Below are 17,641 nucleotides of genomic sequence, written 5' to 3'. Positions count from 1 at the left end.
TGATTATGGGTCGATTCTTGCCATCTGATTTTGGAACCGGGAACATCGTTGAAAGAAAACCTGATTGAGCTGAGGTTCGTTCTAAAATGCCTTGCTTTATGAGGGAGTTTATCTCTTGTGTCATTTCCTTTGTTTCGAAATTTCTTACCATTTGAGCATGAAATGGAATCAGAGGAGGTTTTGATATGAACGGGATTGTGTACCCCTCTACAATGCTTAGGATGCTTTTGGGGGCTCCCTCCTTCTTCCAGACTTCTAGGAATGAGCGAAGCCTGCCTCCTCTGAAAAGCCGTATCTCAGGCACTTCTATGTTTCTTCGAAGAGTGTCCTTTCGACGAGCGCCCCCGGGTTGATGAGGGATTAGAGTGATTCCTCTTGTCGGAACGTCTTGAGCTAGATCCCGTTTTTTCGGATGGACGACTTCTGGGCTTGACAAACGTCTTCTTTTTGGAGATTCTTCCCTGGGAGAAACCGGTTGCTCCATTGTGGTGTTTCGGTTGTACCGGTTTTTTATAGTGGTTCCGAAAGAAAGTCTGTTGTGGCGCTAGCTTAAGAACCTCCGTGAGCTTTGACTCACAGAAGAGATGAGTAGTTGATGGGGGGACCGAATTCAGAAGCGACGCCTGGTAATCATCTTTGGGGATAAGAAAGTTCCTCCTCTGCTCTATAATTTCATTCCTACGACCACATGCAAATTGAAGAAGATCGTCTGATATAGTCTTCGTGGCAGATCCAGAAGACAGGAGACTCTTGAGATCCTCTTTGAGGCCAGGATGCTTATTTGAAAGTTCCTTAAGAGCCACATGTAAGGCATCTCTTTGCATCAAAAGCCCGTGGACCATTGTACCAAGAACATAGTCCATTTTACCTAGTTGTTCCTGCATAGGGTTAGGTGTCGTATGCTTGACTAAGATTGGGTTGGCTTTTAAAGCACCAAAAACCGGCGCCGCGTGTAATTTTTTCTGTACTTCAACGTACCTAATCTGGTTATACGTGGTGTCACCTAGTCTTAGTACTTTAATCCCCTGCTCTGCAATGTGCGGTTTTGGGTTGGGTATAACAGGATCCTGTGGCTTAGTGCAGGGTAACCAGTCAAAATCTTCTTCAGAACCTAATGGAGCCTCAAGGGGCTCCCACGTAGGGGTAGCTTCGTCTGGAGCCTGTTCAGGGGCTATTGGGTCGTCGACATCTGAGCAGTGAGCTGAGACGCAGTCATCATCTGAGCTTTCGTAAGCCGAGTTCTCCTGTGAGTCAAATGGTGTTTCAAATTTTTTCATGAAGGACTCCAGCATCTCCTTTAGCGCCACCTGATTTTCCTCTAACTTACTTAATCTGTCTTGACGTTTAGTTGTACGAGCAGAGCTGTTGCTGCGCCGAGAAACATGCGAGACAGAGCCGTTGTCTTCAGGGCGCTGGATAACTCGTGGTTAGCCTCCTCCCTGCCGATCAGTAGGGGTTTCATGTCTGCCAGAGCAGCGACAACCAATTCATTCTGTACTGCGGAACCCCGTATTCGCGCTGCTAGTGAGGCAGGGCCGGTAATTAACCCCACACACAAGGGCCACTCTAGTAGCTTGAGTTTTATGTCTCTGTAGGTTCTCTCAGAAAGAGAGGAACAGTTCGGTGAGAACGCCCGTGCCAGACCTACTGTTGGGATGGCAAACCTGATTTTATTTAAAATTTGCGGGTCCAGTTCGCTCCCCAGCAGGTCTTCTCTGGTGTATGTATGAACCTTCCACTCTTGCCAGCCGTCCGGGAGGTGTGCTGTAATTAGGCGTACCAGCCTGCCGAGGATCACTTTGTCACCAGGGTCATCCGCCTCCCAGTCCAGAAGAGATCCAAGGGACCGCATATCTCCCGATCCCGTTGCCTAAAAAAAAAAATAGGGATTCTGTGAGTTATTGTGCCCGCATTTTTAACTATTGACTAACACGGCTCATTTAATGATCCATACGTAAAATAAAATTGACCCGTACAACGTGTCAAAGTGAGCCGTACGTCTCGCCAAAGTCACCCGTACGGCTCAAAAAGGTGAGCCGTAGGGGGTCATAGTCTGAGCCGTACGGCTCAGACTGATCCGTGCGGCTCACTAATCTGGCCCGCACGGCTCACAAGCTGGTCCGTACGGGTCAACAAGCTGGGTCGTATGGCTCACCAGATTGACCCGTATGGCTGACCATTCTGACCCGTACGGCTCATAAATATGGGCCGTACATAGACTTTAAGTGGTCTAAGTGACTCTTAAAAGAAAGTAGTCACGCGGGTCGTTACAATGGTACGTTCGGATCGCTATAAAGCCACCAAAGTACAGTAATGCTTGGAACTCGAGGTGCAAATATAAATCTACCGCTCTGGGTTGGAAAGACCGCAGAGACAGCAAATTAAAACATAAATCGAATCGGTTCCGAATGGGAAACGCGACTCGCACATTTGCATCTGTATATCGAGCCTTGATTTTGAAAGTCACTTGTATGTTGGCACAGTACAAGTTGGTATTGGACCTTAAAAGGTTATCTGAAATAAAAGTCACAAGCACTTACAGTTTACAAAGAGTTCACTTACCATCATTATTGGTGAAAACAATCCTATAACACAATATTGTCGATCTTAATGATCTCGAACGAACTACGTCGTTGTTAACTATAGACACCGTGCACTCGCGTAGCGGAATGAAAGCGTACTGATGAACCGCGCTCGCGCGCCTCTGCTCGGGCCCCCCGCGGGGCGGGGGCGGCGGGGGAGGAGGAGCGCGCGCGCGGCTGGACGGCGCGGGGACATAAGTACTTCGTGTTCTCGATAGTTGTATGAATAGCGTAATCTCACAGGTCAAGCCGACGGCACAGACCATGAAATAATGGGGTTTTTTCTTAGTAAAAATAGAAAAGTGATTCTCGTGATTCTGAGTAGAAATAATATAAAATTCCCAATTCGAACAAAAAAACTTTTGGTACTACTTTAAATAGAAATCAAAATAGAAATGCCCAAAAACAACTTAAAACAAGCGTGTTTTTTTCAGTTATTATAAATTATTTTTTCCGCCCCAACACTTTAGTTGTAAGTTTATACTTATACATTAATGTACAGTATATTTTTGTAAATATATTACGACAAATAATCATGAAACATATACGAACTAGCTATAGTACAAATGTTACTCCACTTACCATGTGATACTTTGTGTAAATATAAGTTTATAATTACAAAACCGCTTTGTAAATTAAGTTCAATTATGTTCAAATAAAATATAAAAGTTGAAACTAGGTTAAAGCAAAATTAACACATTCACTGCCAACGTATTCATAGCGCAGCGCTTGTAGCTGATCTCAGCGTTTTCCCGTTTTGTAGCGGAAAGCGACTACGAAGGGAGAACCCGCCGAGCGTGTTCCCGGCACTCAATGTGTTAAGGGAGAAAAGGAAATGAAAAGACGTGCAAAATAAGAGTTCCGTTCCAAAATAGCTCTAGACGGCGCTGACATCTGCTGACGTTGGCTATATATTGTTTGCATTATGTTAGAATTTCCAGTGAAATAATACAGCGCCATCTACTTCAGCTGTAAAATTACATCAGAAGATTTGTTTTTATTTTTGCGTCTTAGTACCTAAGTTAGTATATTTCTGTCTATGTTTCAAGCCGTCAACTTCCAAACTTTTCTTAACTAAATCGGAATAAATAAGGCTTATCTAGTTTCAACGGATTATAAATCATTGACGTGTAGTTTATTATGTAGTTGCTAAAAAATAACGAGTTCAAACACTATCCATATATAATTATTTAGAATGTATGATTCTTTTCCTGACACTAACACAAATTATGTTGCATTAATTATTAATACCTTGCATTTCATCGTAGTACGTAATAATATGTGATAAAAATTGCCATTTAGTATTGTAGACCGTTGCACACGGGCCAAAAATTACAAACATTCTGGGAATTGTTGGCCCGGTTAGCGGCCGTGTAAAATTATTTTTAATTACTGTTGGAAATGAATAAAGTACTTTGAAGTGGATATGTTGTTTTAATCTTAAACTATAGTGTTATGGTAGGTATGTATGTAGAACCCTACTGTATGAAGTTCTCATGGCTCTTGCATACGGAGCATGTAGCTTACTTGCGCAAGCAATAAGCTCACGTTATAGGGACCGTTTTAAAGCCTGACCAGGAATATATGATCACGCGCCATGTTGCGGAATTTCGCTGGAACTAATTTTTCATACTATACTGAATTGCCACCTTATACATGACAATAACAGAGGGCGCCTCTTGACAGTGATCTTATATTACTATGCAGGCTTTAGTATGGTTTATGGTGGGTCACAAATAACCCCACCAAATATGGTGGGGTTATTATGTGTGTTGTTTTTGCCTGTTTTTTTCCCAAAGGCTTAAATAAATCAAGTAGGTTGCGTGTGTATCTGGTTGCTGCTGTCAGGGCTCAACATAGACTAGGAATCCTCTAGCTAGACCGAGTTTAGAGAGCAATTATTTTATGCAACCGATGATGCCAAAAATGCGGGGGCGCGCGGGACGAGGTGAGCGAAGCCCTGTGCCGTGATTGGTCGGTTCAAAGACACGGACGTCACACAAAGGCACTTTCGACTCTAACATGGAGTAAAATTACCGTATGCGTGGCAGAGGGGGTAGCGCGACTATGCTCAGTATGGAGGATGTTTTGTCTGTGGGGCTCAACCCCTGGAGCCTAGCTCCCGCGGGCCGGACGCTTTGGGTGTCGGCGGGCCGGATTGGAATGCGTCGCGGGCTGGGGTTTGGGAGCCCTGGTTTACATGATGTATAGTTCGTTTTTTTAGCATTAGAAAGAGCTTGAAAGAAGGTAAGCGATCTTAACATGTCTTTTAATCGAAAATCGCTTTTTAAAAATCAGTAATTATTACTTATGAAAGCAGAAGAATATAAATGATCGTATTTGATTCATAGTTACATATTTGCCGTAACTTATTTTTAATATGTGTTTTTCAATTAAAAGACACATCTAAATTGTTTACCTTATTTCTAATGCTAAAAAAAACGAACTATAGGTATGTAAATCGCGCAAGTAAAGTTGAGTTCATAAAATGACATTTCTTCACCTTCAAGGTACAAAAATGTATACATATTTATGAATTCAACTGTACCTAATCTCATAAGTTCGAAAGGAATAGTAACTCACAAGCTAGACGCCGTTCGTTAGTTTAGTTCATTTGGTTCCCGCCGGCTTTCGTAATATTACCTGCAGTGATGCAATAAAAATAAAATTACATTTCATGATTACCTTTTATTTCTTATTTAAGACAAGTTCATACAATGAGACCATGACTCAAAACTGACTATACACCTTAAACTAAAAAAATATTATACATTTTGGCCACAATACCAGTAAATAAACTTCACATTCACAATTGGCCAAAAAAATCTGGAATCATGTTGTAAATATAATATCATATTTAGATATTCTGACCGCGATTTGTATATTGCTTATCGATTCCTTATTTTTACAACTTTCCCGAATATAATCTAATAAAATATTGAACAAAAAACGTCCGTCGTTATGGCTACTCCAAGAGATTCGGACTGACGTCTAATACAAAAGTTTATACAATAAGTTATAAGATATGGCAACACCCGCTAGCTGTTTCGTAAATCAAATTGAACTTTATGCGCAAGCAGCAAAGATTAATTTAGATTGTAATGTGTCACCCTGATAAAATCTACTCGAAACAGTCCACATCTGAATTTTCTAATTGGACATACCTACAGATTGAATAGTTTTAGTCTGTCAAGCCATTTCCGCCAGTAGAAAAAAGCGCCAATTTAAATAAGTTTTTGGCAAAAATTACATTTTTGGTACAAGCTTTTATCGCTGACTGTACTTTTCTTTCCACAGGCAACTATTGCTCATTGAGACAATTCTAAAAACCCTAAACACAATTAGGTTTCATTGTTTTATCACATAGTTCCTATGGCCACCTCCGGTTTCCATCATCAGATCAGCTCGATGACACCATAATATTGCATTGCTACGTATGTATGCAAAATTTCAGCTCAATCGAAAACCGGGAAGTGCATCAAATTTAACTTGCAAGATTTGATTACACACAGACAACGGTCAGGTGAAACTACATAAAAGCTTGTAAAAATGCAACCGCGAAAGTACCGACAAAGTTGTATGACCTACTTTAGGTATTAAATTTACCCCGTATTTAAACAATAAAAGCAATTCATTTTAGTTGAAGCAATAAATAGAAGCAAATTATGTATTAATTTTAGGTATCAACTTTGTTAATCCGTGAAATGGCTTTACGGCGATAATTATTTGAAACGGGTCGCGCTACCTGTGACTTAACCCTTTTCACAGGCCGCACCAATCTACAAGGTTTTCCCAAATATATTCCAATTACTCCAGCTTTGATGATTCATTTGAAGGCAAAGTAACATTTCCCGAAAGTGCAATCTATTTCGAACTTTAAATCGGAATGTTAAAGTTAAAATTCTTTTGGCGGTCGATATATCGTGCTATGCCTGGAAAAGGGTTAAATCGTTTTGTTTCAACCCTTTGAACGCCGTCCCTATGCGCGAATGCGCGAAGTTTGATATTAGACTGTAGCTGATGCGTCAGTTGACATCTTTGGTCAGTTTTCGTCCAGGTACAAAACCGATCATGTAAAGCTTTGGTTTCCTCGAAAAGCGGTGCTGTCATATAGTGGTGACGACATGTGGAAAGTCCACGGCGTCATAACACACTGTGAGCCACCGAGATCAAACGAAACGTATCCAGAAGAGAAAATGGACGACCTTAATTTAGCTTTAATAATTTACTTGGAGGATGAACTTAATCAGAAGAGGAAAATAATCGTAGTGCGGAAGATCAATTATTCAAATCTTGTGGTACAGGAGGAGTTTTTGAGATTTTAGTAGAAATGGCTTCACCGCTACCAAATAAAACGTTCACGAAACTATCGACACCGTCAAGACGGCCGTCATGCAAATGGCGGCACCGCTTTTTGACGTTACGGTGTCAATCACCGCTCTCTAGGAAACCGCGCCATTTGGTTTACATAGACAACGTTCTAGAGACGTCATTCACCGCTGTATTACGGCCGCTACTTATATGTCGGCACCAGTTTCCGAGGAAACCAGAGCTTAAGCGAATATTTGAAAAATTTTTGGTGTTATTTTCAATAAGCTTGCGAGCGCCACCTGCAAGTGGCCTTAGCGGTAAGTAAGTAGGGAGTATTCACATGACGTAGACTTTCTCGACGCGTTTCATGCAGAACACCTCGTTGGTCTTCGGGCAGACGATGGTGCCGTGCTCGTCCATCATCTCGCGGAGAGCCTGCCGATAACATTACATACATACATACACATACATACACATACACGGTGTAATATGAGGAAACCGAATAATTTTAACCACGCATTTCTGAGGTCAAAAGAAGGAAAAAAAGTAATATGAGTTTAGGTCAATTTCGCCAAAAAATATATTTTTTTTTTGTTTTGTTTTTTCAATTTTTTGAATGTATTTGTATAGGTGAACCAGGATCTATTGAGGGTGCGCCATGTTACGGAAATTTGTTGGTACTAATTTCTAGCAATGGCAACAATTTTAATAATAGACAACATCTACCCTCTATGATAGTTGTCAATATTGACAATGTAAACATTGCTTTGTCTAGTTTCGTGTGAATTATTATTAGACTGCCATAATCATGCCGAAAGTTTTAGATTATACGGAGAAAAAAGTTGTAAATAGTGTATACAGGGTGATTCCGGGGTCGTGGAGCAAGCGATCAAGGCATGATACACAAGCCCATACTGAACAACTTTTACTATGGGACCAACTCCGAAATCGCGAAAAAAAAAATTGGTAGTTTCATACATTTCGGCCGATCACATGTTGTCGTGTTCTATGGGAAGGCCAGTTTTTTTTCGCGATTTCGGATTTGGTCCCATAGTAAAGCCAGCGATCAAGGCATAATACAGTGATCGGCCGAAATGTATGAAACTACCAATTTTTTTTTCGCGATTTCGGAGTTGGTCCCATAGTAAAAGTTGTTCAGTATGGGCTTGTGTATCATGCCTTGATCGCTTGCTCCACGACCCCGGAATCACCCTGTATAGTGATTTATTGGAAAAAAAAAACGTGCGGGAGAGAAATTTCTTCCATAAGAAAACATAACGAAATTAGCATCTGAATTGACGGGTAAGTTTCAAACTTATGGACAAATGTCACTATAGTCAGGTCGTCACGATTTGGTTGATGTCTTGTAATAATTTGATTTGTGTATTAGGTGTATCGCATGCATCGGTATCACGGATTGCTAGCGTAGGGCGTAAGGGCGGAATTATCCGACCAAACCTAAAAAAAAGAAAATAGATTATAACTCTTGCGTTACTTATTAACTTTACGCTATTCATTTTATCTAAATCGAGTCAGCCATTTAAGCGTAATAACCGAAGAAATATCCAAACATCAAACTTCGCACTTATTAACGTTGTTGGAATAAAACAAAAATCATCTGCCAATTTCCATTGTCCCCACTATACAAATTGTTGCTATATAAAATTCAAAACGAGCGCCCTCTTGACAATACTCCCAAAGTTCTGGTTTACCTATACATAAAAAATAAATGTTATTGGTAAACTTGTTACTTATAATGGATTTTTACATTTATTTTTCGTAAAACCTTCTTTTTGCAAAGTGTTACTTGTCATTTTTTGACATCTATCAATAAGGATATTTAGACTACGTCCCATAGCAGCAACATTACCATCAAAAAGGCCTTTTACATTATGTAACAACAAAAACTTGTTTATTTTTAAATTAATATTATCTCTGAAACTAGGCGTTTTAAAAAAAAGTTTATAGGACATTTTTGTCTCTAAATATGATCAGGAATACGCTGTTAAAATTATTCGGTTTACTCATGTTACACCGTGTATACATACACATATGCATATGTTACATAATAAATTGTCAACCTTTTGAGCGCCAAACGGCGCATCCATTTTTGCCATTATTAAATATTAGTGATGTACCGACTATTGATTTGGCCGACTAGCCGACTAGCCGACTAATCGGCGCTCGAATGGCCGATTAGTCGGCCGACTAGTCGGCTAGTCGGCCAGATCATTAGTTTCGTATAAGTTCAGGTGAAAAACAATAGTTTTGCTCTTTTGGTTGCGCTATTCATATATTAGCTTGGTAAAAGGTGTTCTCGACAGGTTCAAAGACCTATCACTAGAATTCTCGTTCAATTTCTGTCTTTCTTTTATTTTGCGATCCTGAGCAGACCGTCAGTAGGTACAACTTGTAGGAGGTATTTCCAAGGCTCTATTTCTCGTACGTAGTTGCCAGTTAAGAACCTATCCCCTGTGGTCAGCGTCTTTATGAGCAACGTGCCCTGTTTATAAGTCTCTAAATTTTGCAATTACATTAACCACCACCACCATGGCTACACCATTAAAAAAAAAACCAAAAACTGAATTATAATAAAATCCTTTAAGTATAAAACTTGGCCATAAAATTACACGAGAATCAGTTGAGATCGACCTGTAGAGGAATACACCAGCCCACCACCATACGATAACGACCAAACGGTCAATTATATGAACAACAGTTTTCACACCCTGAATAGGTATTTTGGTAAAATAGACATAAAACATATGGTAAATATTGACTGTTGGTTTCTTTTTTTCTGTTTTCTTTCACTTATAAAGTGCCGACTAATCGGCCATTTTTGCCGACTAGTCGCCGACTAATCGCCGACTACAAATGTGGCCGGATAGTCGGCTTTCCCGACTAGTCGGCGACTAGTCGGTACATCCCTATTAAATATTTATCATTCAAAATCATCATTTAAAAGTCACTTCTACATTTGCATATGGTTACTTTGCCTCACATGTGGATAAAATGAAACTTTCTTATCAGTTCTTGAACAACCAAGAAAGCCAGTTACCAGTTGGTGTGGTGAAACCACACCAGCTCGGAAAGGCTTACTTTGCACTTCAAAAACGGATATCGAAGTTGCATTTTATTCACATGTGAGGCAGATTTTAAGTTGTTTCTTATGTTTGCTGGTAGAATTGACTTTTAAATAATGATTTTTGAAGATACATTAATTTGGATTTGATTTGGTATGATTTTGTTTGATATTTTACATTTAATATTTGCTTCAGGTTGGTATTTGGGGGCAAATTTCCAAAATTGGAATCTTTCGCTTGCTCGGGTATCAATATGGGCACGAGCGGTTAAACAACAATTTTGCCCCCCGTAAAACAAATAACTATTATAGTAAATATAGCCTCTCGCCGTAGACCTGTCCGTTGGGCAGCGCCATGGGCTGGTTGTGCTCGTTGAGCGGCTGGCGGCTGAGGCGGCACACGAGCCGCGAGTGCGACACGTGCGCGTGCGGCAGCTGTGGTTCAGTGTCTATCTATACAAGTGTTCAACAGGTATTTGTGTATTTACCCTCTCGCCGTAGACCTGTCCGTTGGGCAGCGCCATGGGCTGGTTGTGCTCGTTGAGCGGCTGGCGGCTGAGGCGGCACACGAGCCGCGAGTGCGACACGTGCGCGTGCGGCAGCTGTGGTTCAGTGTCTATCTATACAAGTGTTCAACAGGTATTTGTGTATTTACCCTCTCGCCGTAGACCTGTCCGTTGGGCAGCGCCATGGGCTGGTTGTGCTCGTTGAGCGGCTGGCGGCTGAGGCGGCACACGAGCCGCGAGTGCGACACGTGCGCGTGCGGCAGCTGTGGTTCAGTGTCTATCTATACAAGTGTTCAACAGGTATTTGTGTATTTACCCTCTCGCCGTAGACCTGTCCGTTGGGCAGCGCCATGGGCTGGTTGTGCTCGTTGAGCGGCTGGCGGCTGAGGCGGCACACGAGCCGCGAGTGCGACACGTGCGCGTGCGGCAGCTGTGGTTCAGTGTCTATCTATACAAGTGTTCAACAGGTATTTGTGTATTTACCCTCTCGCCGTAGACCTGTCCGTTGGGCAGCGCCATGGGCTGGTTGTGCTCGTTGAGCGGCTGGCGGCTGAGGCGGCACACGAGCCGCGAGTGCGACACGTGCGCGTGCGGCAGCTGTGGTTCAGTGTCTATCTATACAAGTGTTCAACAGGTATTTGTGTATTTACCCTCTCGCCGTAGACCTGTCCGTTGGGCAGCGCCATGGGCTGGTTGTGCTCGTTGAGCGGCTGGCGGCTGAGGCGGCACACGAGCCGCGAGTGCGACACGTGCGCGTGCGGCAGCTGTGGTTCAGTGTCTATCTATACAAGTGTTCAACAGGTATTTGTGTATTTACCCTCTCGCCGTAGACCTGTCCGTTGGGCAGCGCCATGGGCTGGTTGTGCTCGTTGAGCGGCTGGCGGCTGAGGCGGCACACGAGCCGCGAGTGCGACACGTGCGCGTGCGGCAGCTGTGGTTCAGTGTCTATCTATACAAGTGTTCAACAGGTATTTGTGTATTTACCCTCTCGCCGTAGACCTGTCCGTTGGGCAGCGCCATGGGCTGGTTGTGCTCGTTGAGCGGCTGGCGGCTGAGGCGGCACACGAGCCGCGAGTGCGACACGTGCGCGTGCGGCAGCTGTGGTTCAGTGTCTATCTATACAAGTGTTCAACAGGTATTTGTGTATTTACCCTCTCGCCGTAGACCTGTCCGTTGGGCAGCGCCATGGGCTGGTTGTGCTCGTTGAGCGGCTGGCGGCTGAGGCGGCACACGAGCCGCGAGTGCGACACGTGCGCGTGCGGCAGCTGTGGTTCAGTGTCTATCTATACAAGTGTTCAACAGGTATTTGTGTATTTACCCTCTCGCCGTAGACCTGTCCGTTGGGCAGCGCCATGGGCTGGTTGTGCTCGTTGAGCGGCTGGCGGCTGAGGCGGCACACGAGCCGCGAGTGCGACACGTGCGCGTGCGGCAGCTGTGGTTCAGTGTCTATCTATACAAGTGTTCAACAGGTATTTGTGTATTTACCCTCTCGCCGTAGACCTGTCCGTTGGGCAGCGCCATGGGCTGGTTGTGCTCGTTGAGCGGCTGGCGGCTGAGGCGGCACACGAGCCGCGAGTGCGACACGTGCGCGTGCGGCAGCTGTGGTTCAGTGTCTATCTATACAAGTGTTCAACAGGTATTTGTGTATTTACCCTCTCGCCGTAGACCTGTCCGTTGGGCAGCGCCATGGGCTGGTTGTGCTCGTTGAGCGGCTGGCGGCTGAGGCGGCACACGAGCCGCGAGTGCGACACGTGCGCGTGCGGCAGCTGTGGTTCAGTGTCTATTTATACAAGTGTTCAACAGGTATTTGTGTATTTACCCTCTCGCCGTAGACCTGTCCGTTGGGCAGCGCCATGGGCTGGTTGTGCTCGTTGAGCGGCTGGCGGCTGAGGCGGCACACGAGCCGCGAGTGCGACACGTGCGCGTGCGGCAGCTGTGGTTCAGTGTCTATTTATACAAGTGTTCAACAGGTATTTGTGTATTTACCCTCTCGCCGTAGACCTGTCCGTTGGGCAGCGCCATGGGCTGGTTGTGCTCGTTGAGCGGCTGGCGGCTGAGGCGGCACACGAGCCGCGAGTGCGACACGTGCGCGTGCGGCAGCTGGCGCGCCAGCGCGTTCAGCGGCGGCGCGCACGCCGGGCACGCCGCCACCTGCGTCGCCTCGTTGTAGCACTGAGTGCGCATAGTTAACGAAATATTTTATTCAATATTATGTTTTTTTTTGTACAGTTGGTGCCTTATATAAACATCCACTTTTTCTCAAACTTGCAATGAAATGTTGACATTCTTCAAATTTAGGTCTGGAGATACTACGTATCCGGTGATGAGTGAAGATAATATGAGAAGGAATTGCATACAGCTTTACACACCTAGGCGTGTAAAGCCACCTTATTTTGTGTTTAACAGCAGCCGCGGCCCGCGATGTGTAGCGCTAAATTACATTTTTGGACAGTTTTTCTCGGTTAAGGCCACAAGTGTGTTACTGTGTGTGTCAGTGTACGAGACCAGTATAATTTAACAACATTAGACTTATTTAATTACCATTATGATTTAGGACAGTCTTGATAGTTGTGTAGGGAAAATAATGTTGACATTCGTTTCACAAATTTTTCCAAAGTAAATGCAGAAGTAAATTTAACAATGTTTTTTTGACTTTTAACACCTCTTTCTCGAAATGGTATGGAAGATATTTCGAAAGTATGAAATATTAAACACTGATTATTTTATTAATCGATTGGAACGTCGAAGGTGAATTGAAAAACTTAATTTTACGCGATTAAGTCACGTCAGTGAATAAGGGCTGATTTAGACGATGCGAGATCTCGCATGCGAGTTTCATACCATTGCAGGTTTTGATCGGGTAACCAACAGTCCGTAAACTAACTAAAATCGTATGCGAGTTCGCGCGCCGTCTAAATCAGCCCTAAGGGGTCATCCATTATTTACGTCACACGAATTTCTAGGTTTTTTGACCCCTCCCCCCTCCTTGTCACACTTGGTCACATTTGGCAAACCCCTCCCCCCCTAGTGTGACGTCACATTTTTTCTACGAAATCGCCAAATCGAATTAAGTAAGTACCTAAGTATTATTAATATTTGATCAAAATATTTTTGACAATATAAATATTAGTAATTTTATAACCAAAACTGCTTAGGAAAGAAAATTAAACGAATAAAAATGATTATCGTTTTAAAAACTTGTTATTTAAATGTACAGCGAATAAAATAATTTCAATAAATTTTCGGTTACTGATGAAGTTAAAGTGACGTCACAAAGTTTGTGTCTCCCCCCTCCTCCATGTCACAATATGTCACATTTTCTTGACTCCCTCCCGCCCCCTAAACGTGTGATGTAATTAATGGATGACCCCTAATAATGAATATGAAATGTTGTCAATTGGTTGGCAGAGTACAAATAGGTGAATAACCCACACCCACCCACCCCACCCATTAACGAGACCCATTAACTTTTACTCACTTCTCATTCTAATGGACCCACCCCTAACTTCTATCCTTATTAAGTATGTACAGGAATATAATATAAAACTTTAATTATTACTGCTCGTTTTACTATTATTTTTATCTATCTATATTTAATTTCTACGTTTTTTTCCTCCATTTCATCCGCTATGTCGCTTGCCTTAACAATCTGTCATCCGCTTTCCGCTCTTTTTCACGAATGTCGGTACTATGTTAATTGTGTCATGTCATATTTGTCTGTGATGTCTATAATTGGCAGAATCCACCTTGCTAAATTTAGCAAGGATAAAAGCCATAATTAAGAAAAAAAAATATGTGTATGTATTGTAAAGGATATGGCGTGTTGAGCGCGTGCAGGCCGAGCTGCAGCGCCACGGGCAGCGCGGGCAGGCGCGCGGGGTGCAGCAGGCGCGCGTGCTCGGCGCGGAACTGCCGCTCCAGCGCCGCCCAGCGCGTCCCGCACAGCAGCGACCGGTACGGCTCCACCTCTGCACAGTGCACACACGATAACCGATATAACTTCGTGACAAAACATTCATTTTCACCTCAGCAGCTCGAACGAGGGTACTTTGCTTCTTAAAAACAGCGAACAAAATGCGATTTTGCTCACTGAGTCATTTTGTCTCACTCGGTGAGCAAAATCGCATATTGCTCACTGAGTGAGACAAAAGGAGTGAGCAAAATCGCATTTTGCTCACTGAGTGAGACAAAATGTCATTCAAGTGACCTTTATCCTCTAGCTGCCCATACGTCAAACCTTGCCAAGCAAAATTAATTTTTATTTTGTCAAAACAAAGTTCAAATTAGAATGGAACAGGAGACCTTTTTATAGGTCTCTGGGCGGCTAGAGGTTATAGTCAAATGTCATTTCAACATGCGGGGTCTAATACAAGTTCGATATACTTGGGTTCTATTATCTCTATCCCTCTAGGTATGTTCTCACTGCTTAGGGTGAAAAATTTCGTGTACTACACGAGATCAAAGTTATTTACATCTCGTGCGCTTTTGAATCCCTTACTACGCTCAAGATTCTAAATTATAGAATCTTTCGCTTGCACGAGACTCAAAATAAGCACTCGAAGAAATATCAAACTTTGATCTCTTATTTTACAAATAACTATTTTAGAACCATGGTATGGAGACCAGCCGGACCAACGTGTCCATACTCAAAGAACTCGGAATAACCACAAGGCTGTCTACTATCTGCTATCAGAGGATCCTTATGTATTTCGGACGTCGCTCGTATAGAGACCCGGATAACTTAGAAAAGTGGTAGTTGGTAAGGTCGAAGGGGAACGAGGACGCGGTCGATCGCCCACCCGGTGGTCGGACTTGATAAAAACCATCACCGGCTTGCCAATACCTGAAGCTATTATAGTGTAAACAACATTATTTGCGGTATTTGACGTCTGTCACTCACAACAGCAATACTACGTAAAATGTCTTGCACATCGAAATCACAAAGGAAAACAACTGCACTGCGAACGTTTACGTTCTACGTCTTTTTTTTTTAATTTTAGGGTTGGCCGGACACCACCGTCATGAATCGGTAGTCGTCTAAGTAAATCGATATGAATTTTTCATTTTTCTTTTAATAAAAATAAGGAAAAGGTGGATAATTAACTGTAAATATGGATATATTTATCGTCACTTAACAGATTACAAATTTGACACAGAAATAACATAAATAAACTTTAAAATAGATCCCCAGTTAGTTTCAATTTTGACAATGGGTGCGACCTACTCGGTCGGTGTATTAAATGCATTTAGCTTGCGGGAAACCATATAATTCTAGCTTTATTTAAATCTCAAATAAAAATTCATTATACGTCACAATTCGATACCTCAGTCTACGTGTCATCCAATCGTAATCACTTGCTGTGACAATCGATTTGCGTTAGTTACATCTCTATATACGTCAGTCATAATGTGTCAAATACCGCAAATAATGTTGTTTATACTATAAGATCGCCGAGGACAGGAACACTTGGAAAAGCATGGTACATCGCGCAGGAAACTCTTCAAACTAGACACGACCTTCAGCAATGAAGACGCCGACTATAGTACATTGTAGGAGAGGACGGAAAACCGCTAAAAGATGGACGAGTGAGTTCGAGGGCCGACACGTTAGTGGAGGCCCTCGAATAATACGAGTCCATCTTTAGCGTTTCCGGCCGAGGCATTACATAGTGCTTTTCACGACTACTGCGAGGAAATAAGAAAACATTTGCATAACTATAAGTACTAGCCCGCGATTTCTCTGGTAGCAAATTACTAGCCACTGCCTGTACTGTCTCTTAAATTTCGGTAGGCGTCAGCGTAAGAATATCATTTTCTTCACTAGAAGAACTCATTTTTATAGCGAGCGTAGACACGCGTTTCTTATATTTTTTAGTCAAACACAATTTACACTATCCAATTCAGTAAGTATTTTCAGATCCCGCCTTTTTTACTTTTTTTACCACTTTTAAGAGGCGTTTTTCTGTTATTTGCTTCAAACCGACTCTAAAATTAGAAGCGTTTTTGCTAAAAAAATCACAAACAGCTACAAAAGTCAAAAACGCCTTAAGCGTGAACTGAATGGATAATTGTTAAAAAAAATGAAGTGAATGGTTTTGTCATTTCTTTTTTTTTTAACAAGAAATTGGTTCTATAAATAACCTAATTTTATTTTTGAAGGAAAAAGTTGCGCAAAAAAAGACCTTTTATTGTTTTTTTATGTTTTAAATGATACTCATTGCTGTAGCGAACTGTCACCAATGACAGATGATGATAACAATGAAACATTGTAGTAGTGGTGGTTCAGGTGCTACAGCTATTGCCTACTTTCTAGCTTGGTTTTAGACCATCTATTACTACATTTCCGAACAGTGGCGTGAAAAGAAAATTTGGAGGCCCCTGATAGAGATCACTACCGTTACCTACAAATCTGTCAAGCCACTGAGATGCCTTTCGGGACAAGGATTCATTATAACCTCAAAAACATTATTTAGAAAATGCAGTCTTTAAAATTCTAAAATGATATACGATATAGAGATGCCACGAATATTCGGCAACTATTCGGTATTCGGCATATTCGGCCACTTTGCCGAATCTTCTGTATTCGGCCGAATGTTGCCTACTATTCGGCCGAATACCGAATATCTGTTGCACCTACCTAAAAAGAAAAATTACACGAAAAATAACCAAAAACTAGGTATATTTCATATTTAAAATGTATTCTTGGAAAGTGATTAAATACAAAGGCACGTTTTATAGCGTTTGTTGATTACAAAATATTATATTTTTATCATCTGTTTGACTGTAACTACATTCATTAATTCTGTTCAACATAAAAATATATCTAAGTAAACGTTGTGCTTTGTTACCGAACAGTTTTCATAATAATTGTGCATCAAAATGTTCGCAAGTCATGCCGAATATTCGGTATTCGGCCAAATTCACTATTCGGGGCATCTCTAATATGATACCTAATGAATGATAAATAATAATAATAACACTTACCTGTGTCCTTAGGGAAAGCCAGCATGCCCATACAATGTTGTATGTCCTGAAGTTGCCCTTCTTCGTACTGGGAGAGGTGCTTTTTGGCGTATTTCACGGCTTCTAAGCGGCGGTCGGCGCGGACGAGCTCTATAAATTCCTGTAACACAATATAATAAATGTAAAACTTTAAGATT

At 42.2% G+C, this 17,641-nt stretch overlaps 2 protein-coding genes across 4 annotated transcripts in view; both read right to left on the bottom strand.

The window, feature by feature from the left end:
- Positions 1-296: 296 nt before the first annotated feature.
- LOC134674970 (uncharacterized) lies at positions 297-2,662 on the bottom strand. The gene is made up of 2 exons (XM_063533114.1): positions 2,563-2,662; positions 297-1,870 (listed from the first exon to the last, which is right to left on the bottom strand). Exon 2 carries the CDS (start codon positions 1,290-1,292, stop codon positions 297-299), a length of 996 nt encoding a protein of 331 aa, XP_063389184.1. The 5' UTR covers positions 1,293-1,870; positions 2,563-2,662.
- Positions 2,663-5,250: 2,588 nt separating this feature from the next.
- Positions 5,251-17,641, bottom strand: part of LOC134675195 (E3 ubiquitin-protein transferase MAEA) — a 29,129-nt gene continuing 16,738 nt past the window's right edge. For all 3 annotated transcript variants that reach the window (XM_063533398.1, XM_063533400.1, XM_063533401.1), the window contains 4 exons: positions 17,466-17,604; positions 14,300-14,449; positions 10,464-12,658; positions 5,251-7,328 (listed from right to left, as the gene is read on the bottom strand). In XM_063533398.1, coding sequence (XP_063389468.1) covers positions 12,429-12,658; positions 14,300-14,449; positions 17,466-17,604 — 519 coding nt within the window. In that variant the 3' untranslated portion in view covers positions 5,251-7,328; positions 10,464-12,428. The remainder of the gene's footprint in view (positions 7,329-10,463; positions 12,659-14,299; positions 14,450-17,465; positions 17,605-17,641) is intronic.

The sequence above is a fragment of the Cydia fagiglandana genome, chromosome 21, assembly GCF_963556715.1.
Source record: "Cydia fagiglandana chromosome 21, ilCydFagi1.1, whole genome shotgun sequence".
Lineage (NCBI taxonomy): Eukaryota > Metazoa > Arthropoda > Insecta > Lepidoptera > Tortricidae > Cydia > Cydia fagiglandana.
The sequence above is the reverse complement of the archived record's forward strand: the minus strand, read 5'-3'. Positions and strand labels throughout refer to the sequence as shown.